We start from the raw sequence: 26,348 nt of genomic DNA on the forward strand, positions 1-26,348 counted from the left end.
GATATATGATATGTTAAATAAATATTACTACTGCATCAATGTGTATGTTATAATTTACTTTTTAAGTTTGGGTTCATTTAACTCCATTATTTAGTTTTACCTACAGCAATGCAACATATTCTCTAAGATCATCACGTTTGTTGTGTCGCTATCCTGTGAGAATCATATACCTGTCAGAAAAACAGCTTTCCAGCTTGACCATGTCATTTCTCGCTGATCTAAAATGGTTTTTAAGCCATTTTTTCTGTGAATTTCTTAATTTCATCATTAAGTTTATCAGCAACATTCAAATTCAAAGTTACAAAATTTGGAGATGGTTTTCACTGGACAGGAATTGGATGAAAAATTACAATGTGAAAAGTAATTTAAAACTGCCAGATAAACATTGTCCAATAAAAAGTACAATACCTTCTTGTTATTTACTATAAGCCTGCCTCCAGCCATTGTTAGTATTTTTCAAAATGTATTACCACACATAAATCATTGAATTATGTATTCTAAAGAGTAACAATTAAAATGATTTTGACAAAAAGTTACTAAAAATCATTTAACTACAAAAAGATTTAGAGCATTTGGGAATTTCTGGTAATCAGTTCTAGAGAAAGTCATGCATTCGCTTACTGAGACAGAAACCCACAGAAACCCACAGAAAGTCAGCATTATGAAAGCTTCCTTGTTTTGAATATTACACAATACTTTCTCCATTAAAGTTGAAATGAACGGCCAACTGAAATGTTTGCTAAATCTATATGAATCATGCTTGGCTGATCCAACCGCAATTTGTATCACATCTGCTTCCTCTGTCTTCATGTTCATCGCATTCATAAGTGTAAAATCAATTCAAAAATACTGCTGCCATTGATTAATAAGTGGAATAACTGGTAGTTAACTTGATGGCTTGTAATGAATGTAAAGATGAATGATGTACATCACCGTAAAAAATCTGAACTGTTTTGCTCTGGTTTCACATGTTTGGTAAATGCGTAGACTGTCCGTCACTTAAAAGGTCACTAACTGGAGCACAACACCAGCACTTCCTTGTTTCCCACATTGTCTGTTTATTATGCAATGGCACATTTCGTAGGAATGTGTGTTGAATGCACTGTGTATTACAATGTAACAGCCAAATGTGCAAGTATCAGCATTTGGGTTCCGGTTAAAGAAAAAAAAAGTCCGGTGCCGGAAGTCGAAAGTCGAATGTTGACGAGACAGGATGTGTCAGTTCTATTAAGATTGACCTTCGACAATCATTCTCACAACTCTTAAATCCTCTGTGAGAAATGCATGGATAAAGACTTCAGCTGTGAGACATCTCAGAAGACAATGAAGATAACTTGTGCAGCCTTCATGCTCCTCATCCAAACACTACGATGTTTGGCTTCAGATGGTACAGTATTCCAACTTTAATTTTGAGCTGGGTTTTTGTTTTTGTGAGATTGTGTATTGCACGCTACCCTTTAAGTGAGACTGTTGTGTCCTTTACGAAAGTGTGAAAGTGTGTGGCACCCTTGTATATCTGCTACTGTTCAATATCAAAGTGATTGCAGTTTTATTTTTAATATTTAGGGACCTATGATTTCTGTGATGCAGAAAACAGGAAAGGTATAGCAGAATTTGATAATAAAACTGAAAAGCGAGGAATTCCGTGCCCAAAATGTGGATGTAATTTGTGGAAGTAGAGTCTTCTGTACTATTATACCCATTTTTCTTAACAGTGACTAAATCAAATGAACAGTAGAAAAACGATGTAGCTTTCTTTTAGTGTAATTAACTGGCAGACTGTCTCGGTCCTCAGCTCTCTGTGTGAGGCATTGCTCACTTCCGTTCGGCACCCAACTGCCGACCATGGAGCTCCATGCCCAGCTCGCGATCTGCAGCGATTTACATCTACTATATTTATCAGAAGTAGTCTAGTATTACCACAGTGCTTGTGTTTGCGCCCTTTATATTCCGTACTTAATCAGAGAGTGTGAGAGGTGAGCAGACACACACACACAAGCAGAACGACAGAGCGAGACAGTCAGAGGCGGTTTGGGAGGTGGGGGCCGACGCTACAGACTAGCATTGGCTAATCAAATGTTAAAGCCATCATCAGTTAAGTCAGGTCATTAACACTATCAGTTTATAATTTAGAACAGAGAAATATTCAAAGAGTGAGAGGAATATATCAAATATACACTACCGGTCAAAAGTTTTAGAACACCCCAATTTTTCCAGTTTTTTATTGAAATTCAAGCAGTTCAAGTCAAATGAACAGCTTGAAAGGGTACAAAGGTAAGTGGTGAACTGCCAGAGGTAAATAAAAAAAGGTAAGCTTAACCAAAACTGAAAGATAATGTACATTTCAGAATTATACAAGTAGGCCTTTTTCAGGGAACAAGAAATGGGTTAACAACTTAACTCTATGGAGTCTTGGGCTATTTTGTCCATTTTTAAATTATTTTCATGTCTTTGTAAGTCATTTTGTGTCTTTTTTTGGTCATTTTGTTTCTTTTTTTGGTCATTTTGTGTCTTTTTTTTAATCCTTAAGTCCAACATAAAATGTGATTTTGAATCTTTTTTTTACTTTCAAAACACAATCATGCTCAATAAAGAATTTTAAATGTTGCAAATGTGCATTAATTTCAGAGTACACTGAGACATTAAACTGCATAATTTTCAATTCAATTCTGGAAAAGTTGGTGTGTTCTAAAACTTTTGACCAGTAGTGTATATGTGTGTGTGTGTGTGTGTGTGTGTGTGTGTGTGTGTGTGTGTGTGTGTATTTATACAGATACTTATTAAATATTTAAATATTTTCTTCATGAATTGTTGAAATTGTAATAATCCACTACATAATTAGACATTGTTTCTGATGACAAAATTTGTTTAAATTTCAACACACAAAATTCTGAAAAATTTAAAACGGAAAACAGGTAATTTGGGAGAACATTAAAAAAAAAAAAAGAAAGGTGTATTTTTGCAGACATGGCATGGTTGTCACTTTGTTTTCTATTAAATTCTGTTAACCCATTGAAGCCTGGAAAGCAGATACGTCGTTTTGTAGTATTTGTATAAGCTCTCAAATACCTTTTTGAATTTCATTTCTATCTGCTACAGAGGCTGAAAAATCTATTATTTAGTAGAAGAGTTGACACTTTTTTTTCCAGAATTTTTCCAGAATTTCCAGAAAATTAGAGGCTTATTTTAAAATCGCCCAGTGATTTTTCAGGCCTCAATGGGTTAATACCTAGTCAGTATTTTTGTCCAAATAACATCCGATTTAAACAAGCAGAACTGAAACAACCCCAATGATAGACTGTGTAAACAGCTGTTTGACAGATTTTCTTATTTCTTCAGGAAAAAAAATTCAAAAGTGTCATTATTTTTCAACAGATTCACCATTTCAACTCACTAATACGGCTGGTTTTTGTTTGGTTAAAACAAATAACAAGTGCGACGACATACGCTGGACAAGTAGTGAGAGACTTCTGGTTCCAGAAAAGAAGAAGTGCGTGGGTGCCCAGGGGAAAAGTGTGGGAAGTGAAATAAGCATCTATGACTGCGATGAAAACAGCGACCTCCAAAAGTGGGAATGCAAGAATGGAACAGTGCTCGCCCTCAAAGGCCAAGAGCTTTACATCGAGCTCACTGCAGATAATAGAGCAGTTCTCTCCAGAACAATAGGACCCAATAACCAACTCACAATTTCAGGGACATCCAGCGGTGCTTGTTCAAGAACATACAGAGGTACAGTACAGCAGTTTTAAAAATCATGTTTTTAATGAAAGATGATGAGGTTATGTTAAAAAAAGGTTTTACATGTTAGCACCTAAACATGCATTGTATTTTATATGTCATATCATAATTGTTGTATAAATCTTAAGTTAAACTGTGATGAAAATAGAACAGATATTTTATCAGAGTTCTATACTGCCCTACAAAGTTTAAATGCAGTATCTACATTTTTGGTCAAATTTGAGTTATAACTAAAAATGAACTCCTTGATGTCTGTTTTATCTTGTGACAAAGTTTTAGATTTCAATTTTACTTTATTTCAGAGAATTCCTACTGTGATCCAGTGTAGCCTTACATTTCTTCATTGTGTTGGATAGTGAAGACAAGAATAATAGAAAATATAAGTTTATTTGATAGGGAAATTATTATCTAGATAAGTAAAAAAAAGTGAAATAAAATTAAATTTAGACTAAAAAATAACATTACTTGATAATATTAAGTCTAAAATACAGAAATCTTTGATTAGAATTGTTAAACACTTTTAAAACAACATTGTAGTAACTGCACTGTGTTTGTGCATTATTATTAGAACCTTTTCCAGCAATGCAAAACCAAAGTGCAGTAACTACATTTTTGGGGTCAAAGGTTAAATAAATCATCATGATTTTTTAGCATAAAAATAACATCATCAATACATTTAGAAATAAGTGTCATATCACTTATCTACCTATAACTCATATGGCTGGCCAGTTAGAAAAACTTTTTAAAAAACTTTAAAGCAATTTTTCTCAGTTTTACCCTTTGCGTAGTTACTGCAGTTAGACTTTGTAGGGCAGTATACTAGATTGAAATGTAATTTTGCATTATGTTTTGAAGTGGTTTGTCACAAGGTAAATCACTGCAGGTACAGATGTTTTAAAACTAATGTTCACTTTCTTCTCATCACCTCGTAGAACTTTTTGCCATTGGTGGGAATGCAGCTGGAATGCCATGCATGTTTCCCTTCCACTACAAAGACCAGTGGTTTTCAGACTGCACTACGTTTGAAGCAGGAAACAGTCTTTGGTGTGCAGTTGAAACAAAATTTCAGAGTGAACGCTGGGGCTACTGCCCAGTTACTAGTGAGTACTGCCAGTTAAATCATGTCTTTTTTATGCTGCATTGGGAGAAGGCTATATAATGCCAGTGTGTACAGAGTGAAGTGTCACAAAAGTTTTCATGTGCCAGTGTAGCCTGTTGTTCTTTAACCCTCATGTTATGTTCGTTTCTCAGGAACAGCAATAATGTTCGTGGGTCAATTTGACTCGGAGTATGTTTAATTATTCAAAATTGTCAGAAACTAAAAAATCCCAATAAACATTGTTTATATTTCACCATTAACTCCATTAATAACCATCTCAGTCAATATTTAGTGCAGTGGTGTTCTTTACCTCTCACAGATCATGGTTCAATGAGGATAATTCACTCGTTTTCATAAAAAAAGCATGTTAAAACTTTTTTTTATGTACATTGGGAATACCTACATATAGAATACAATAGTTTTACATGACATTGATTTTTTTTTTTTTTCATTTTACATAGTTTTTTTCTTTTTATGAAAAAATACTGTTAACTATTTTTTCAAATTGTTTTTTAAACTTTGAAATGGGTCAATTTGACCCGCAACATAACAGGAGGGTTAAAAATCTAAGTAGAGAAAATTGAAGTTAAAGTGAACCTAACTACCACCAACTAGCCTTATGATGATAATTAGGTAGTAATATGCTAAAGATGCCATTATCTAATCAATATGCATCTAAATCTACCCCTAAATCTAATTTCTAATTTGTTTAGACAGTGGAACTGAAGTGTCATAAACAGACAGGATCCAGACACTGGAATAAAGTAGCCAAGTTAAATCCCTGAGAATAAAGACAATTATAAGGGACGCACACTTTCAACGGAACATGCTCCTGCTTGAATGTGCTATGTCCTATAGTTATGGTCTCCCATAAATGTTACTTTTCTTTAAAAAAAATGTTTGATGGGTCTTAAAAGTTGCCACATGTGGACGGTAGTTCCATAATGTCGCAACATTATTTATATATTATTTTAAAAACACCTACATTTGGGCACCCCGGTGGCTGAGTCCTTGTCGACCCGGACTTTAATCTTCCTATCCGCCTCCCCCTTCCATTCTCTCCGTCACTGTCTAGTAAAGCATGAAAAATAACAAAAAATATAGTAAAAAACAACAAAAAACATTTGATTCAGCGCTACATTTGCTGCAAACATAACAAAGCCGTATTGTCTGTCTACGTTTATAGCCAAAATAGACTGGACTGTACACCCAACAACGGGAGCCTATTACCAGTTGAACACACAGGCAGCTCTGACCTGGAACCAGGCTGAAGTCAGCTGCAAACAGCAAGGTGCCACCCTGCTCAGTATCACCGATCCTCACGAGCAAGCTTACGTCACAGGTAAGGTGACACTAACTCTAGACTGAATGTATTAACCCATTGAAGCCTGGAAAGCGGAAACGTCGTTTTGTAGTATTTGTATAAGCTCTCAAATACTTTTTGAATTTCATTTCTATCTGCTACAGAGGCTGAAAAATCTATTATTTAGTAGAAGCGTTGACACTTCTGTTGAATTTCCAGAAAAACTTCAGGTTTTAGGGGCTTATTTTAAAATCGCCCAGAGGTTTTACAGGCGTTTTAGGCCTCAATGGGTTAATAAAAGGGAGCATGTATTTTGGAACATATAAAAATAATTTACTATTTGTTTTTCCATTAAATAATACAGATTATAATAGCACTCTGCTTTACTGGTACTGATATAGTTGAATTTTTGCATTGATATTGTTGCCTATAGGCCTAACCCAGGGGTAGGCAACCTGAGGCTCCAGAGCCACATGTGGCTCTTCAGGCCATCTGCAGTGGCTCCATGTGGCTGTGACAAAAAAATTATACGAAATGATGATAAAAAAATGTTTATTTCTTTACATTTTAAATTTTTAATGAAAATTTAATTTTTCATTGGTGTAGGTCCAAAGCAATTTGTATTCTTCAATTGTAAAAATGTGTAGATTATACATGGCTGTAAAAATATTTTTAAAACATTTTAATCAACTAAAATATGCATTATTAACTCTAAATTTTGCCAACTTCAAGTCTAGTCTTGAGTTTCCCTCACTAGCTTTCGATTCCAAATGTCCTGAGATATTTCATACAAAGATCGTAAAAATATATGCTCATTATGACTTATTATTAATGTTGGTAGGCTAATTTAGACCTAGGCCATATTATCTTCATTCTAATGCTTAAAATAAGGTTTGCGGCTCCATTTCGACTGTTTTTCTCTTATTTTGGCCGACAATGGCTCTTTTGTTAGCAAAGGTTGCCGACCCCTGGCCTAACCCATCATAAGTGACATAGGGAAAACTCCACATATTAAAGTCATTTTGTTTTACACGCCCCAAACAGCACTACTAGGTAGCAGTGGCAGTAAGCTTTGGCTTGGGCTGATCCTGGATCCAGAGCATGGCTGGAAATGGCACAGTGGAAGGCCTTACCGCTATCTGAAATGGGACTCTGGTAGGTTTAAATTCTTTGTGTGACTTTTTAGACATTAACTTGCAAATTGGTCAGCAGATAAAGTTGAGCCTTTCTCTCCCTTATGCTTGACTCTTATGCTCTGTACCAGTCAAATATGTATATTTGTCACAGTGCTATCAAGCGTTATTAGTGTCTTCTACAATCTCATACCTTTGAATCAATACAAAGTAAGCCATTAAATAATTGAACAACCTGCATAATGAAGTCTTTCAATCTTAATATTTTTTTCAATTCATTGCCATTTTTCATGTAGTGTAGTGTGAAAAGTAAAGCAATCTTATTACTTTGAATGCCAGTGTTGAAAAACACTGATTTAATTTTTTGCCAAGAGTTACATAAAAAAGATTGATACCACTTATATTTGTCTGTAATGTACAGTATAGTGCTGATAAAGGTGTCTACCAGTACTTCTAAAGCTCATGATTTATCTTGTTTGTTAAATACGTAAGCATCACTTTGTTTTAGGACATCCACTTCTTGAGCCGGGAAACATCTGTTCAATTATTGACCCTGCTGTGCAGTTCTCCTGGCAAAGTTCACCTTGCAGCAAGAAACTGGGCTACATCTGCTACAGTAAAGCGGCTGACGCGGTGCCTACACAAGGTTGATAAAAAAAAAAGATCCATTCTATTCTACTCATCCCTGCAGAGACATTAGTGTAAATCTGTCCTAATATTCATTTGTTCTTTTCATAATCAGCTATTGAGCAAGGATTTTGTTCAAGACCTTGGATTCCCTACAATGGCCACTGTTTCCACCTTAACCGTACTCAAAGAATATGGACTGATGCTCAAAGAGAGTGTCGTAGTTTGGGAGGCGACCTTGTAAGCATCCGCAATGTGGAGGACCAAAGCTTTCTCATCTCATCACTTGAGTACAGTACGTATGAACAATAAAAAAAACATTATAGAGGAAATCCTTACAACAAAGAATACCCCTTTAAGCCATTGGGGCTTTCTTCTGGCATTTTTTGCTGGTGTTGTGATGCGCTGTGCAGATGAATTGTGGATCTACTTTTACTATGAAAGTCAAGAAAGTCAAATGAATAAAAACACATGATTACCAAGTGCAGATCAAGGTTATAATAGTTTGGGATTTTTCATTAGTTTTAGTTTTAATTTTGTTGTGAATTTTTGTCTTCAAATTCAGTTAGTTTTAGTTAGTTTTTAGAGTGAGTTTTCTAGTTTTAGTTTAGTTTATATTTTTTTTTAAATGCTTAGTTTTACTTTTGTTTTTATTAGTTTTAGTTTTAGTTTTAGTTTTTTGTAATGGGCTATGTGTTGGGTGCCAAATTCAAAGAGGTCATAATAAATTTTGCCTTTATTTCCTTTGGTTTATCCATCTCAGCCCCAATAAGGTTATTAACTCTTACAGTTCCAGGTGTTTTGAATTTTGGTTGGAGTATAGACATCCAAGTCTCAGTAAACATATTTACTAATGTGTTTCTGCATGTTCAAATAGAAACACTGAATTATGAATGAAAAAAGTTGACAAAAACGAAAACTAAGGACATTTTCACTATAATTTTAGTTAGTTTTGTAACCATGCAATACAGTTTCAGTTAGTTATCGTTTTTTTAAAAACTCTATTTTTATTTCAGTTAACAAAAATGTTTTTTCAATTCTAGTTTTCGTTATTTCGTTAGTTTTCGTTAACTATAATAACCTTGGTGCAGATGCTACTTTTTTATTAGTTAAATATTGTGTTAATGGCTAGGTATTTTTGGATAGATTATTTACTTTTGTCCATATCTGCAGCATCCACTGATGAGCTTTGGATTGGACTGAACGACAGGAAGACAGAGGGGCTGTTTGAATGGATCGACCACGCTGATGTCAGCTTCACTAGCTGGGAATTTGGAAAACCTGTTGTCTCCACCCAAGTAAATGACTGTGTTCTCATCAGGGGAGAGGTAAGGAGCATCAGGCTGGTATGTGCAAGCATAACCTTTATGTGGTGTATGCATATACATAATTGGCATCAAATAAGGCTTTTCAAATAGGCTGTACACAACATTCATAACATTAAAAAAACAGTTAACTATTTATGTTAAGATATAGTGGAGTAATGGTGTCCTGACCAGATAATGAGGTCAGGCTCACATGTTTTAATCTGAGCTTCTCTGTTCTTTAAACCAGTAGTTCTCAACCTTTTTGAGTCGCGACCCCCAATTTAACATGCATGTTGTCTGCGACCCCCGCTCACTGAACACAATCTCACACGCACAGTTCAGATCATACAAACTCAGTTGATACGACGAATTTTGGACAAATAATGAAGCAGACAACAACTAAAACACCTCTCTGTCTGTGCATTTATATATTTTTTTTATATTTTATGACACAAAATGAGCAGAAAAAGACACAAAATGACCACAAAAAGACACAAATTGACAAAACAAAACACAAAATGACCAAAAAAATACATTAAATGACCAAAAAGACTAAAACACATGAACACTTTAACACAGTGGAGACAGAACAGACTTCCAAAATGATTTGGCGACCCCCAGAAATCATCTCGCGACCCCAAGGTTGAGAATAGCTGCTTTAAACAACAGCAAAACGTTGTGGTAGCCCTGTCTGTGTCCCACTCACGCCACTCTGCACTGTCTTACTGCCCTTACTGCACTGTCTTCTGCACAATTACGCAGTGGAAGCATAACAGCAACTCGCCAGTTACCCTTCAGGTTACAGTTGTTAGCTCTGTCCCTACTGTTACCACTTTTAGGACTGTTCCTTTTACATAGCTGCCATGTTGAGAGTAGGGGTGTGCCATATCATATCGTTCACGATAATATCGGTATATTTTTTATATATATATATTTTATATACATATATATATATTTTTTTTATGGTTACAAAAAATGAATATCATGATATTGGCAACGTTCCTACTTCTTGATGTGGTGGCGTAAGGCTGACACTTAAACAACTGAATATACAGAGCTGCCCTCCAAACACACTGCTGCATTATGCATTTCGTTAGCCACAAGCTAACATTAGCTAACAATTAATGTTGTTTTAATCACAAAAAGCTACTTACTCTCTGTCACTAAACACATGCAGCTTTCAAAATAAGAGCATGGTGTGTTAACAGAATCCACCACAGAACTTACAAGAAGACTGTCAAAATAAGAGCCTTAAATAAAACATACGAAAACCTTTATTCTCCTTTACAAAATATCATTGAAATATTCCCCCGAAACCCCTAAATGGTTAATTTTATTATAATCTCATACTCAAGAGTCAAGAGTAAATTTTTTTGTATTTGGCAACTGTTGAGATTTGCACTTCACACTACATTTTAGATTTTTATTTATTTATACAGACTAAAAAAAAAATCCTATTTTCCATATATTTTTAAGTATTTGGTAATATCGTCAAGAATATCGTTATCGCAAAAATAGCCTGAAATATCGTGATATTCTTTTGGGGCCATATCGCCCAGCCCTAGTTGAGAGTCGTGTACAGCCACCTTAACCTAATTTATCAGGCAAGAAAGGTTAATTTTGCATCTACGCATCACAGTTCACTTAACTCTAAATGTGTTGAATTTAAATGCATACACTGTCTGCTGTATGTGCCTGTATTTAAAGTATGATATTTAATTTGTACAGTTTTTAAAATGTGTCAAGGTTTTTTGCCATATGATTTACCCGTGCACTGACTGTCATACATTTTGGTACACTTACTCTTAACATATATAAATATATGACTGAACTTTGTTGCAGAAAGGGAACTGGGCTGATCGTGCTTGTGGGGAAAAACATGGCTCCATTTGTATGAAGATGAGTGCTTTGAAACCGCCTGGAGATGTCGCAGTGGTGTCGGACGCAGGCTGCAAAAGTGTACGTTAACTTAACTTGTTTTTTTATCACTTTTAAAAACCTTCTCTTGTCCATTAAATAATTGGAAGTGTAACTTGGGTTCAGTGCCAGATACTTCACCCAACTCAAAACATCTCCCAAAGCTAAACAGAGCTTCTTAAGCCTGATTTCCACCGGGCGCGTTACTGCAGCGTAACGTCAGCGTCGCGTATGACGTTGCAAATAGGTAACACTCTAATCAATGAGAGCATTTCCACCGGGCGCGTAGCGTAACGTTACTGCAGCGTCACGTCAGCGTCTCTACGCGAGCATTAGGTAGGACTTAGGCCAAATCGCGTGAATCTCAACAGAGCAGATCGCACCAGACAGGAAGTCCGACTCAGAATCAGCGTAAAACACTTCCGCCCCTTTCAAAATAAAACACAATACGCAGTTAATGCAGCCTAAAACTACTTCACATCAACATTATGTTATGACCGGGGCACCAGATCGGCAATCAATCAATCAAAGGGTCTCAGAGGATCGGCGACACGGACGACAAGAGACTGATTGTTGAAGTGGAACATCATACAATCATTTATGACATAACATATTGTTTTTATAAGGATAGATGGTCAGATCAACATATCTTTCACCTCAGAGAAGCAAAGTAAGTTGGTTGTTGTTGTTGTTGTTTACTTTATACACACAGTTTATCCATAGACTGTATAAATAGAGTTTAAAGTTTATCACGGGATCTTGCGGTCTCCCGTATGGTCAGGATTATCGCGTGATCTCGTTATCTCGCGTGTATACGGCCGGCTCGCTAAGCTGACGTGCTGCTGCTGTAACGCGCCCGGTGGAAATCCCCAGTTAGGCTTTTTTTAGCTCAGTGTCTTGGTTGTCTGCAGTGGAGGCCTACACTCAACCTGCCCAGCTCGACAAAGCAGACAGCTGGTGAAAACAGTGCAGCATCAAAATGAAGTGCTGGCTATTTTTCACACTGAGACCTTTTACAAGTGAAAAGAAACACAGCTTCCAATGAATTATAATGTTCCTCTGTACTATGTTGTAGAAATCATGTCAGGGCTGTATATTTGTATTCCATCAATACAGTATTAAATTAAATGTTAAACTTTATGTTACTTAACGTCACATTTATTGACTTGGAATGTAGCTGAAACAATATTTATGCGACTGTAGTGATTATAGCTTCTTTCATATTTTACTGATATTGCATAAGTAATCAAAAAAGGGGACAACCACATTGAAGGTTGCAAGGGTGTGTTACTTTGGTTCGTTTGCCCCTAAAAATTGATCCATCGTGGTAAATAATGAAAAATCATGTAATGTTTTTTTCTACATTTGTTTGTTTTCCAACAATCCAGCGGTGGAGACGACACGGCTCGTACTGCTACTTTGTAGGGACGCAGGCCAAAACGTTTGATGAAGCCAAAGCTGACTGCACAAGCTCAGGGTCTTATTTAGTTGATGTTTCCAGCGCGTAAGGACAATTATTTTTATTTGGATATTCAAACTGAATTTAAACAGCGAAATTCATATTAGTTACTGTGCAATATATTCGGTGAAACCATAAATAGTGCAATCCTCATTGTGCAAATATTTGCAGGTTGGATAATGCCTACCTTGTCAGCTTGGTGGGGTTGAGACCAGAGAAACACTTCTGGCTCGGCCTCTCAAACCAGAAGAAAATTGATCAGTTTGTGTGGACCAACAAAGACTCAGTGTGGTTTACTCACTGGAACGCTGACATGCCAGGTAGGGAGACCGTTTTAAACTCCATCTACAAGACGTGTCGGCAAGTGACTTCACAATTGACATTTCACCATTTCTCCCTCAACAATGAAAGGTCACATACGGGGCTGCGTTGCCATGACAACTGGGGTTTTTGCCGGCCTCTGGGATGTGCTGCCCTGCACCAAAAGAGAGAAATACATCTGCAAATACCTGGCAGATGGGGCGGCACCAACCTCTGCACCAGAAACTCCTGCCCCTACTGGAACATGTAAAGATGGCTGGACTAGACTTGAATCAAGACCTTATTGCTTTAAGGTACAGCAACATGATAAAATAACAATGAAAGTTTAAAGGTACCTCAAGTTACTTGTACAATGTAATACCCTTATATCCCAGGTACACTCAGGGAGTTAATCGTTGCTGAAATAATTTCTCCTTCACATTGCGTCAATGCGGTAGTGTATGTGTGATAAAAGAAAATTCAAATTCAAATGTATTTGTGACCTGACTTATACAATTACATTATATTCAGTGTTAGCTTGAAGAGTCAGTTAACAATAGTATGTACATAACACCCAGTAATATGGAATCTTGAATTAACGAGATTTCTACGTAATTATTTTAAACTCACTCAAATGCAATTATTAAAAAAAAACATCAGAAATCAGTATAAACCTGTGCTGGTATTAATAACCAAAATGTTAGAACTACTTCAGCAGGAGTACATACAGATTGCAAAGACAATGAAACCCTGTTTTCTTGTTGTGAGGTAATGGTGAAGAACACCATGTTAAAGTTCTTTGTCTCTTGGTCAAGATGTTTCCAGAGTCGTCATCATCATCATCATCATCATCATCTAGAAGGTCCTGGTTTAATGCCAGAGATTACTGCAGGACCATTGGAGGAGACCTGCTCAGCATCCACAGTTCTTCAGAGCTAGAAGCGTTGCCTGAACGGTACAGTATGACCTGTCAAAGTCCAAAAATTTTAAAATACAAAACTAGATTTTGTATTTTTTGATTTTTAATTTTAAAATAAAAACGGCGTAAGATGAGACCTATGAGATGGCGCTTCTACAGATAAACTAAAGTTGGGCAAATATTTGTTCCTTTAACATTTTTCATGAAACCATAAATATAAAAATCACATCATATATTCACCGTTTGTTACAGCTATGGAAGGCTCTGGATTGGACTCAGTGCCCCTGACCCTACTAATGGTTATGTATGGAGTGATGGATCCCCAGTGAGTTACCCGCTTTCTACCTAAGTAGTTGAGGCATTTATTTTTTAGTTTGGGACACTACTTTAATGAAAATGAAATTATAAATAACACAGTGGGTTTTATTGTGTGCTTTGGTTTACAGTTGCAGTTCCAACACTGGCAGGATGACGAGCCAAACAATAAAAACAACGTGGAATCTTGCGCTGAAATGTTAATGCATCAACGGGATAGCAGAGGGTCTTGGAACGATCTGCACTGTGAGACGGCGCTTGGATGGCTGTGCCAGATCCGCATCGGTAATGCATGTTCCCCTTCTGCCCATCAGACTAGTTGTCTATTCAGAGTTCTGAGTATAATCTTATTCTGTTCTTACAGGAGTGACTCCAAAGGCGCCTCCAAGACCTCCCGCCCCTGGTAAGTGGAACACTTTTCAATGCAACCACATAGAAGACATGGCAAATATGCTTTTAGCCCAAACCTTATTTTGTAGTGTATTGGTTAAATTTGCTGCTTCTGTTCATTCTCTAACATCTCTGCATTGGAAGGCGGTGTAGTTTGGAGAAGAAAAACTGACAGCCAATATAATGGACAATATCATCTCTACATCGAAAAATGTATTATATATATATATATATATATATATATATATATATATATATAAATGTGTATTATATAAATATATAAAAGAACCATGAGTACAAGCCACAGAGCCATGCTGCTTGCAATCTCCAAAATCATCTGTACCTACACAAGTATTGTAATATGTTATATTTCTGACATGTTTTTAGACCACAATAGGACTAAGGACGGGTGGTTTGATCGGAATGGGACTCAGTATTATTTTAACAGTAGATCGATGGCCATGGAAGAAGCTCGTCGCTACTGTCAACAGCAGCATGGGGACTTGGTATCTATCGGCAGTGAAGATGAAGCTGTCTATTTATGGAAACAGGTGAGAAGTGACATTTGTTTTACATTTCTCTTTAGCCATGGTCTTTAAGCTCAGAACATATGACAAAACAAGTACTGATGGATTTTCTGTTTGCTTCTGTCATTGTGTGTAGATATCTAAGAATTATGGGTCCTACTGGATAGGCCTGAACGTAGATCTTGATAAAACATATAGGTGAGTATAAATCAAAAGAATAACTAATGCATTAAATACAAATAAAAAAAAGAAATCAAGAAAACTATCATAATAAGATGATGTGACCGGTTGAATAAGGTGTTGTGGTGTGTATAATTTTATTCAAGCATTGCTAAATAATTACTACTCAAGGCTAGCCAGATGCCAGTGGTGCTGAACCAGACTATCAGTCAGATTTTGTGTCTATTGTTAACATTATTCATGTGTTTGCTCTAGCATCATATGCATCAAAATTAGGCAACAATTTGTCTTTTTGTTCTAATGTCAAATTGATTATTATCAAAATCATTATCATGACATCTTTATAATAGTCATGGGCATCATGGCTGTTTGGTGATATTCTGTTTCAAGAGTAACATTCATTTTGTTCTATGGAAATAAAAGTGTGATATAAATGTGCCCTTTATTGTGATCATAAAGTTGGATGGATGGTTCTCCAGTGGTGTTTCAAAGGTGGGATGAAGATCAACCTGTTTTCCTGCGTAATGATGAGAATTGTGCCGCCATGACAAATTCGATGGGTGAGTCATTTAAAATGAATTAATCTGCACAGGCATACTTTCATAGAATTACGGAAGCCCTGAACCGCAAGTGAAGACATTTTTTTTTTTGAGATGTTATCTTGTTATTTCGAGATCATATCTCGTTATTTCAAGATCATATCTCGTTATTTCAAGATAATATCTCATTATTTTGAGATAATACACAAAAAAAAAGAATAAAAAAAAAAAAATCTTCCAAAATTTTTTTTTCTTCAGATATTATCTCATTATTTCGAGATAATATCTCGTTATTTCGAGATAACACAAAATTATTTTTTTTTTAAATTATTATTATTTTTTTACATATGTGTATTATCTCGAAATAATGAGATATTATCTTGAAATAACGAGATATGATCTCGAAATAACAAGATAAAAACTTTAAAAAAAAATTTCTTCACTTGCGGTTCAGGGCTTCCGTATATAATAAATATAAAACTGTGATGTAAAAATTAAAATGATTTTTCCTGAACTATTAATTTTATATTTTGGATTGCCTTACAGGGTTCTGGCATGATTTTAATTGTGGGTATGAGCATAAGTCCATTTGCAAACGCAGTGGCACACCTGATGCCAACGCCACTGTAGCACCAACAGTTGCTCCAAAGGGTGGCTGTCCACACAACTGGATGAAAATGGACTCAAAGGTCAGAGGCCACTTTTAATATTTGAGAGGTTTTTGGCTAGATGTAAATTGACTGAAATTGGATAACAATAATAACAAAAAAGCTCTGCTCTTTTGAGTTACCAACAAAGCTGTTTTTTTTTTTTCTCCTATAGTGTTACAACGTTGTTAATAAACAGAGCGAGACGTGGGAAGGAGCGAAGACACAATGCAAAGCAATGCAAGGAAATCTGGCTTCAATTTCCTCAAGACGTGTGCAATGTATGTTTTATTTTCTATTTTCAGAAAACAATCATATTTATATTCCAGAGAAATGCATATTATGCACATTTCCTAAAAATGTCTACTGGATGTCCATTTCTGTCTGCCAGAGACAATAAGCTTTATGATTGTAACGTTGCTGGGTTCAATATTCTCTTTAACCAAAATACTTGTCAGCAAGAATGTGATATATATGGTTGTACATACAAAATATGTTAATGGGATTGACCATGAACACAACCTTATTACATCCTGTCAAGCACATAAATTTGAGGAGTCAGTTAACTTCTGCTGGGTTATCGACCATTTGTCAAGAAGCAGTGTCTAGATTTTCAGACATTTTGCTTATTGGCAAATTTATATCAAAGGCTTTACACACAAAACATATTTCAAAGCTTCCAAGGTCATTGGTTGAATGTGGTATAGATTCAGATTTCCATTTTTCAATTTCAGTGTTTTTGACTACTAAATTGGCTGAGGCTCCTACCATAAACCTCTGGATTGGTTTGAAAAAGGCAAGGGGCAGTTCATTTTTCTGGACTGATGGGCGACCAATGCGATACAATAACTGGGGGGAAGAGGTAAGTGAGTTCAATCAGAGTGACTGGAGTAACTAGTTCACATGAGGCTTAACTGCGTGAACTTTGGGCGAAACAGCTACAGCTAAATATTTTGACATCCTGATTTTCCATTGCAGAGATCAAGGATGAGGCGTTCCTTTCAAATGTATGAGGTAAATATGATACTTTGTGATAATAATGCATAATACCACTTCATTTGTCTTGAGCCAAAATACATCACACTTTCATGACAAGCTGGGGTTATGTTTGTTGTTTATATGAATATGCTTTCTGTTCCTCTATTAATACAAATACATTTCTGACATCCTGATTTTTCACTGAAGGATTATGACATGTATCGCCATCATCGTCCTTCATACTCTTATGAGGTAATAAGACTTGATTATTGACTTGGATTATTGGTTATTTTGTGAAGATATTAACATGAATATGTCATAATAAATACAATCAATTTGGTGATTTATAAGTGTATGCAGTAACATTAGGGCCGTCTCCTCTGTCAATAGATAATTTATATCTTATTCATAACAATGATCATATTTTGTTGATCAGTCATTTTTTATGGAAAAGATGCTGTCAGTCACCAGGATCTTCCCATAGTTTGTTCTTTCAGTCACCATTGCTTTGTTTCACCAGAAATCATGTGCTATGATGACTACCGATTCAGAAACTGGTATTGGGAAATGGATAAAAAAGTCCTGCAATGACACTTATGGATATATCTGTATTCGAAAAATTGGTAAGCCAATCATCTAACCTTTCTCTAAAATGCATTTCCTATGTTGTAAATGTATGTTAATAAACAAGGACTGGCTCAATATATTCTATTTTTAGTTGCTAGTGTTAAATGGGTATTATCATGTTACTTCGATGCAAAACCTTGTTCATTCAGTATTGGCATAAAGCAGTCTTGCTCCCTGATGTGTCCATATTCAATTTTTTTCTATTTTAGAATTATTGCAAAAGCAACTGACGATTTGTTGTGTGAATGTTCTGTAACTTCATCAATGTTCTCCAAAGATCATAATAATGACCTCAACTATACAAATTTTACCTGTGTTGTACTGTATTTTAAATTTAGATATATTTAAAAAGCAACACTCTTTTTAAATGGGATAATTGAATCTTTTCATTATTCTCAAGAAAGTGGAAAGGAATAACAAACTGCGAGCATCTATAAAAAAGACTTAAAAAATGAATTAGAATAATCATTTTTGTTTTTCTCACCCAAAACAGATGCTAATCTCCCAGACTCCCCTGAACCAACTATAGCTGCCGACTATGTCAAAATGGGAAATGACTCTATCAAAATTGTTACTCAAAAAAAGAACTGGGAAGATGCCAACAAGTTCTGTGAAAGTGAGGGAGCCTCACTGGCTAGTATGCGAAACGAGTGGTCACGGGTCTATATTGAGATGATGGCTTTGAATCTCAAGGTCCCAATGTGGATTGGACTGAATAAAAACAAGGTGCAGGATAGGAAGCCATTTCTGTTTCTGTTTTTATAGAAATATAAAAAAAAAAAAAAAAATTTGGTAACACTTTACAATAACCATCATTTATAAATGGTAAACAGTTCGTTTATTAATGTTTAATCATCATTTATAAACCGTATATAGGCCATTTAGAATGATAAATACATAATTTATTAATGTTTAACTAACTAAATCATTTATAAATGGCAAATAGATGGAATATTAATGTAAGTTTTACTTTACCATTAACAAACAATTAAATTATAATTAATAGTTTATTAATAGTTTTAGTTGCACTCATTTTAACATTTTAACACCATATTAAGTATGTTAATGATTTTTGAAATGATTCGTATACCTTTGAGAAATTGGTTGAACATTTTTTTAAGATTAAATATGTATAGCACTTTGTAAATGTTAATTATTGGTTTATAAACCATCTATAAACATTATTTAGTTGGTTATTGTAAAGTGTTACCAAAAATTTTAAGATAATTGTAAGAAAAGTAAAAGTTTTTTCGTAAAGAATTAATTGCTAAATAAAGTTTGATCAAACTTTGCTTTCAGACTGGTGGATATTTCAGATATATTGGTGGCTGGCGTATGAACTATGCCAACTGGGATAGACGGGAACCAAGCTCAAACCAAAACCAAAACTGTGTGTATGTAACTGAGGATGGAAAATGGAAGACTTCTGACTGCAATGAGAACATGGCAAGCATTTGTATGAAGACAACAGGTTAGGCTCATGTAAATTTTCCTTAACACATATGCAACCCATTCTTAATGTTATCCTGTCAATGCTGACATCCATCCGAGCGGTAATATTGAGGTGAAAAGTAAAAACCAATGCAGAAGTGAACTTGCAGCTTTTATCAATCTTCTCAAAGTACCTGGATAATAAAAGTGATAAGAGTGATAATGTCTATTTCCGATAAGCAGAACTGAAATTTGAATTTCTTAACGAATTCTTTGGAATCTGACTTTTGGAACCAGATCTTGGTATTCAACCCTAGTAATATGTTGATCCCAGTGTCATCAATGTCTCTCTCATTCACAGATGTGGCACCAACAGATTCAAGCGATTTCCCAGGATATTGCCCTGAAGATCAAGACAACCCCAATTTCCGTTCCAGTTCCAGTTCCAGGCACATGTCCATGTCCATGCACAGGCACCGCCCGTCTAATGCCCCCAGTTGGCTACCATATAGGGCCCACTGTTACCTCTTTAGTACAGACAGGATTGAGTGGCCATCTGCATCTGCTAACTGTATGATACATGGTAGGCGTTTTCCTATGGATGGTTTAATACATATTGTTAATCACTAAATTGTGTTGAGCTTTAACTAAAGATCTACTGTTTTTGTTTGCTTGTTTGTTCGATTGTGTATGTTTTTGAAGGTGGAAATCTTGCCAGCATTGAAGATCCTGCTGAGCAAGAATTCATTTACAGCAGTATTCAAACGTATAGAGACAGCCAAAGCGCTTTCTGGATCGGCTTGTATAAAACTCACAGAGGTACGGTCAAATCGTCTGCTACTTCATGAAAAAAACTAAAAAACTTGAACACAAAGAAGGAAATATTATCTTTGAAGCAGAAGCTTTGAAACAAAGACTACAAATACTGAAGCATGACAAATGGAGGACAGATACAATATCAATATCATATAAAATATGGATTCAATGATTTAGTGTAATGTTAAAAGATGTTTTAGCCTCTTACAGCTTGTTTTGATATAAAATATATGACTATAAGTGAATAATATTTAATGAATACATTTTATGTTTTATGAAAACTCTACAAAGAATAATATATAGAGTGTCTATGTGTTCTCAGGTACGTGGCAGTGGCTGGATAAAAGTGTCATGGACTTCAGTAACTGGCGTCAGGGCCAACCTGATGAGAACAATTATGGATCGATTAAAACTACAGATGGGAAATGGGCGACAGGGAGCCGGTGGTATGACAGAGGATATATTTGCAAAGTGGCCAAAGGTGAGATCAGCAGATTTATTTGGACTTAGTTTAAATTAATGTGATGTCTTTACGAACAAGAATGTGTCATACATTATTGTTGAAACTAGGGCTGCACAACAACCAAGAAAGATAAAATAGAATTTTCTGCTACTTATGGCAAATACCAATATGATACCGATAATTTCACTTTTTTTTTTCCAAAAAGGAATGTGTGTAGTTTATGCACACCTGAAGGGTAACAAAGGCTTAGATGTAGAGAGCAGATTAGCTAAATCTAGTGGAATCAATATCGTTAACACAAGAAAAAAAACTGAAAAAACTCACTGTACTAAGCACCTGATACAGCTGCTTTGGCATTGCCTCCTACTGTTTTAGAGTGTATAGGCTGCACTTATTGAGTCAATTAAAGTTATTTTACTTTGTATTATCAGCTGATAATTTATCTGCTATAATTTATTTGTTGTAATATAACATCAAAATGTAAACTTCCCATAATCAGCTGATGATGTATTGGTACCAATATATGTTGTGCATCCCTCGTTGAAACAACTAATAACATCAAAGTTATATCCGTAATTTTATTTTGCCATTAAAAGTATAATGTCACTTAAATTATACACACACAAAACGCCCTTTGTAAAGTTTTTTTTTTCTAATCATGTTATCTTTCTAGTATTACGAGAAAACCCAAAGCCAACTGGTAAGTTACATCTCTTTATCCTTTTCACTTTACTCATAAATATAAAGTTGTTTTTCAGACTCATCATTTATGCGTTTAATCTGTACAGAAAGTCCTATAGAGGAGCAAAAAACCCGTGGCCGCGTCACACTGGCAGTTGTGCTGGTCATTACTGTAATGGCCATAGGGATAGCCACTGCCTGGTTTTTCTTCAAGAAGTCTGGCGGCCGCTTACCTATCCCTGAAAAGTTATCTACCTTTGACAACCCACTCTTCTTCAACAACGAGCGGTCCCCGCCTGATCTGGTCGACACCAATAAACTGGTGGAAAATGCAGAGGAAGAGAACCCTGCACCTGTTATAACTGTGTGATGTAAATACCAGCAAAATCTACTGGAACATACAGTGTATCTTGGGCAGAAGGTTGATGACGTCTTCATTTGCATGGAGAAGATTTTCTTTTTCTGTTTTGAAGTGAGAAGTTTCAATGCAGTTGGCAATATCTTGCTTTTATTAAAAGGATGTCTTATTTGACATCCAGATTTCTTAAACATTTGGTATTTTTCTAAGTATTTTTGAAAATATGTTGAATTGTATATTGTATGACAACTGAGAATTTACTGATTGATTGAATGTACAGGGAGGGCATTTTAATCGATGGATGAAGAATTTATTGATTGATTGCATTGATTGATTCATACCGCATTTTACTTTAAACTGCATTGCTTTCTATAATCTGTTGTGTCTACAATATGTCTACTATACTTATAAAGGCAAAAATATGTTCCAGGCAAAAGTATGAGTTAAAATAGACAGTATCACCACTGTTTTTCATCATCCTTGAAGCTACTGTAGATGATACTTATAGATGAGAATTAAAACAATTGTATTAAAAGACTGTAAATAAACCATGGGCATATACACCAAATACACCTACATTTTGTCTTTTTCCCTAAACTTTACAGAGAAAGCTGAAAGGGTGTTTTTTTCAAGTGCTATGTTTTTATATCATAGCATTTAACTGAGTTAACACTTAGTCCGCAACTTCTCAGACCAAAATAGTGTTCCTTTAACTCCTTTACCTCCATCTCCCAGCTGTGGAAACTTAAAAGTTTAACATGAAAAATGTAGAGGGGAAAATATACAGAAGATATCACCTGAAGACACCAAAAACATTCACAGTAGTTTATGTTCACATCAGAAGGCATCACTTAAATATTAAATACATAGCCTACACACTCTCAACCATAAACTGGTCATATCCAAGATAGCCCACAAATCCTAAAGTATCACTGGTTAAAGCTATTTATGCACACTTTTATGCAACTTCAAGGAAAAAGCAAGGAGGAATTCATCTTAGTAAAAAAAAACTATCACAACTTCCTTTACATGCTCAATCACGTTACTCAAAGTCAACAGGTGGCTGAAACAAACAGTATATGCGAAAATATAAATTCACAAATTACTCAAACACTACTGACTCTGGGGCAGGGCAGGGCCGGCTCTAGGCATAGGCGACATAGGCGGTCGCCTAGAGCGCCATCTGATGGAGGGGCACCGCCAGTCACCCTCAAGAGAGAAAAAAAACAACCAATAATAATAATTTTCGATGCCCATTGTCACCCTAACTTCGTGTCCTGTCTTGAAAATAATAAATATTGACAAAATAAAGAAACAGATAAACAATGACATTTTCTCGCTTGTGGTGCTGAGTCATGTGACGTGTGGTCATTGCCTGCCCCCCATTTAGACGGTCAGATCGGTGTCACAGAGGTCAGGTCACGTCAAGTGACAGACAGGTTATGTTTTGATATCTCTAAGCACATTTTTCGTGGGGTTTGCACTTTCATTGTCTATCTTGTCTCTAAATTTGTAAGGGGTCTCCAGCTGTGCTTCTTTGCGAATTGACTTGTAAGTTAATAATTATATAGACAGAGAGTTGTATTATATAGCCTGGTTGGCACCATGGGCAAACAAAAACGGGAGTTCCACCCCCAGCAAGCGGAGCTGTTCAACATGAATGGATGTTGCCTAGGCTACCGAATGGCCTAGAGCCGGCCCTGGGGCAGGGTCTCTATAATCAGCAACAGGCTGCACAGCACGTAATACAACCTTCATAACGTCAACAAAACACAGCTAAGGGCTTAATACACAGACGGCCACTGGGAGAAATTCAGCAGATAAACCAGCTGCATTCAGATAACAATAACTGACAGACAAGACAGAAGTTCTAGTTATCTGACTCACGTTATTTGAAGATGGAGGCCCTTTTCCTTTGTTTCTTGGGGAAGAAGTGTTCATGCTGTAGTGTAAACTGTAGAAGTTGCCATGTTGGTCAATTCTGTTCCTGGCAGAAAGTTTCCATCTCCTTTCTCCATCCTATCTCCAAAAACACGAAACGATAAGATAGCTAACGTTAGCTGATACATTATTAGCAACACAGAAAAACAAGCTAGCCAACTCAAACGTAACATTAAAGTTGGTATCTTTCTGGTGTTAGTTGTGAGGCCAAAGTATGACACAGCTGTCAGTTCAGTTTATTATATATTTTTTTTTTTACGTTTTTGCAGTGGTGTGACCGCATATAAATGTTTGTCACTATTTATTTTTTCTTAAATCAAAGGATGCCAATCTCACCTGTGTTTCCTTCAGTTGACTTTGCTGTGAATGCAGTACCATCTTTGTCCACAGTCACGAGTAGATGGCATCCGGGGGGCGCTGTTTTACATATTTAAGGAAAACTTGTTGCATTAAGAATTTTCTGGACATTCTTGATTTTTTTTTAGTATTTTTTTAACAAATTGACTAAATTTAAGAAATAGGTTATTTGCTGGACATCACTCACATTAGATATACAGCCAGCAGCTAGTTAGCCTAACACAAAGACTGTAAACCTTTGACTGCTGTAAACAGGGAAACTGAATATAATTTAATGTACACCAGTGGTGGGAAGTAGCTAATTAGGGCCATGGGGCACTGGTCCCATACAGCAATAGCTGTATGTGTGTAGAGGGAGAGAAAAAAATGTCAAAAAATACATTTGAAAACTGCGCTCCAGGCCGCAGATTCCACTCTACAGAAATAATTTATACATAGAAACGTAGGAAAATTTGTCTTCTCACTCACAATCCTCTGGTAAAGCTGTCAGAGTTATAGTTTGGGCGTAGGACGCACAGATGCGCCACCAACACGCACCAACAGCCTAATTGGCTCCCATATTAAAAACACAGGAAGATTTCTGAAAAAGGGAGATGTAACAGTTTTTTTACATCGCTCTAACAAAGGTATTTTTTCATTTTTCTTAAAAAAAAAAAAAATATGTAGGCGTTCAGGAAGAACTCAGGACGCTCAAAGTGAAGTCGGGTCAATGATAGGTATTATGGTTTTGCCAAAAATGCTTTCTGTTCGAGGCCAGAAATTCCAGTCTGTCCATCTCTGGCTGCTGTCACTTTTCCGGATCTTTGGCAGTTGGTGGCAGTTAATTCTGTTGATTGCTTTGATCTGATTGCCTTTGATCTTTGCTGTGATTGCAGTTACAGATAGACGCACACAAACATGCGCGTAAGCACGCACACTCCTCTAGATACACATGCTCACAACACACACGCACACACGCCAACTGCAAACACACACACACACACACATACACATAACTTTATGTGATTTTAATTACATACACACACACACACAAACTCAGGTAACTTTATGCGATCTTTGTTACACACACAAAGAAATGCGTGCGTAAGCGCGCACAATCCTCCAGATACACATCCCCCCCCCCCCCCCCCCACACACACACACACACACATTTTGAGGTTAAAGGGCATGGGTTGCTGTATAAATAAATATTTGAAAAGGAATGCATGTTGTAGGTGTGCTCCTTGTACATTATATAGTATCATAACATTACTAGTATTAATTGTTTGAAATCTCTGAAGAATCTCATCATAGTGTACAAACACCGGCAGTAGCCCCCGTGGCTCTTTCAGAATTTCCCCAGAGGAAATTTTCTAGTTAGTATTTAGTATTTCCATTTTCTGCTGTTTTATACCTCAACTCCACAACATTTTAAATCGGTTATTCCTCTACTAATTACGTCCTCATATTTACATATAAATGTGTCAAAGATTAGATTTATGTCTCTGTAATCACAGAATAATGCACATTGTTTGTTTTTGGTACATTTGTTCAATTTTTAGCTTCTTAATTTAGATTTTTCTTTATTTTACTATTTTTGTTATACAAATATATAAATGTTATATATATATATATATAATATATATATTATATATATAAATGTTATATATATATATATATATATATATATATATATATATATATATAACATTTATAGTTGGTATTTCATTGCCCGAAAAACAAAAAACAAAAGATAACATTTAGACCACTTTCAGAAAATGTCATAATCTTTTGACTGGGGGAGCCTAAACTTTTACTCATGTCTCTCCTTTTTTTAAAGGTAAAATAATGAAGAAAGTTGGTCTGATAGAAATAAAAAATAAACTCAGCCTTAAATTTTCAACCCTGTTATAAACCAATATAAACTGATCCACCAATAAGGATTATAATTTGATTTGATATAATTTGAAAATATGTTTTCTTGACAGTTAACTATTTCACACAGAAAATATGTAATCCTCCCCTTAAACATATGAGAGTCAAATGTTGCTGAATAACAGGAATGACCCGTATATGGTAGTTTTTTCCTCCATTGCATTTACTTTACATAACTTTAGTTACACATTACTGTGCAGATTGAGATTAATGATATAAAATATAATCAGCAATTTGTATGTTATTTTATAAATTAAGATTAAATCAAATTGTATTCGTCACTGGAGGACAAATCACAAGCTACTTAACAATATACAAAGTAAGTAAAATAAGCCACACTTTAACCAGCTGCAACATTAAAGTGGTGGACACTTCGATGTAT

At 35.7% G+C, this 26,348-nt stretch overlaps 1 protein-coding gene across 1 annotated transcript; it reads left to right on the top strand.

The window, feature by feature from the left end:
- Positions 1-1,160: 1,160 nt before the first annotated feature.
- LOC131980733 (macrophage mannose receptor 1-like) lies at positions 1,161-22,330 on the top strand. Its single transcript, XM_059345026.1, has 32 exons — positions 1,161-1,387; positions 3,376-3,729; positions 4,671-4,838; positions 6,024-6,179; positions 7,185-7,295; positions 7,782-7,919; positions 8,016-8,195; positions 9,074-9,228; positions 11,050-11,166; positions 12,513-12,628; positions 12,755-12,903; positions 12,995-13,197; positions 13,699-13,838; positions 14,055-14,127; positions 14,249-14,402; positions 14,482-14,520; positions 14,895-15,058; positions 15,171-15,232; positions 15,674-15,774; positions 16,300-16,442; positions 16,576-16,681; positions 17,135-17,262; positions 17,379-17,414; positions 17,586-17,630; positions 17,899-18,001; positions 18,499-18,731; positions 19,305-19,476; positions 19,798-20,019; positions 20,139-20,255; positions 20,575-20,733; positions 21,389-21,415; positions 21,504-22,330. Exons 1-32 carry the CDS (start codon positions 1,285-1,287, stop codon positions 21,764-21,766), a joined length of 4,437 nt encoding a protein of 1,478 aa, XP_059201009.1. The 5' UTR covers positions 1,161-1,284; the 3' UTR covers positions 21,767-22,330.
- The last annotated feature ends 4,018 nt before the right edge of the window (positions 22,331-26,348 follow it).

Source organism: Centropristis striata, chromosome 11 (assembly GCF_030273125.1).
Source record: "Centropristis striata isolate RG_2023a ecotype Rhode Island chromosome 11, C.striata_1.0, whole genome shotgun sequence".
Lineage (NCBI taxonomy): Eukaryota > Metazoa > Chordata > Actinopteri > Perciformes > Serranidae > Centropristis > Centropristis striata.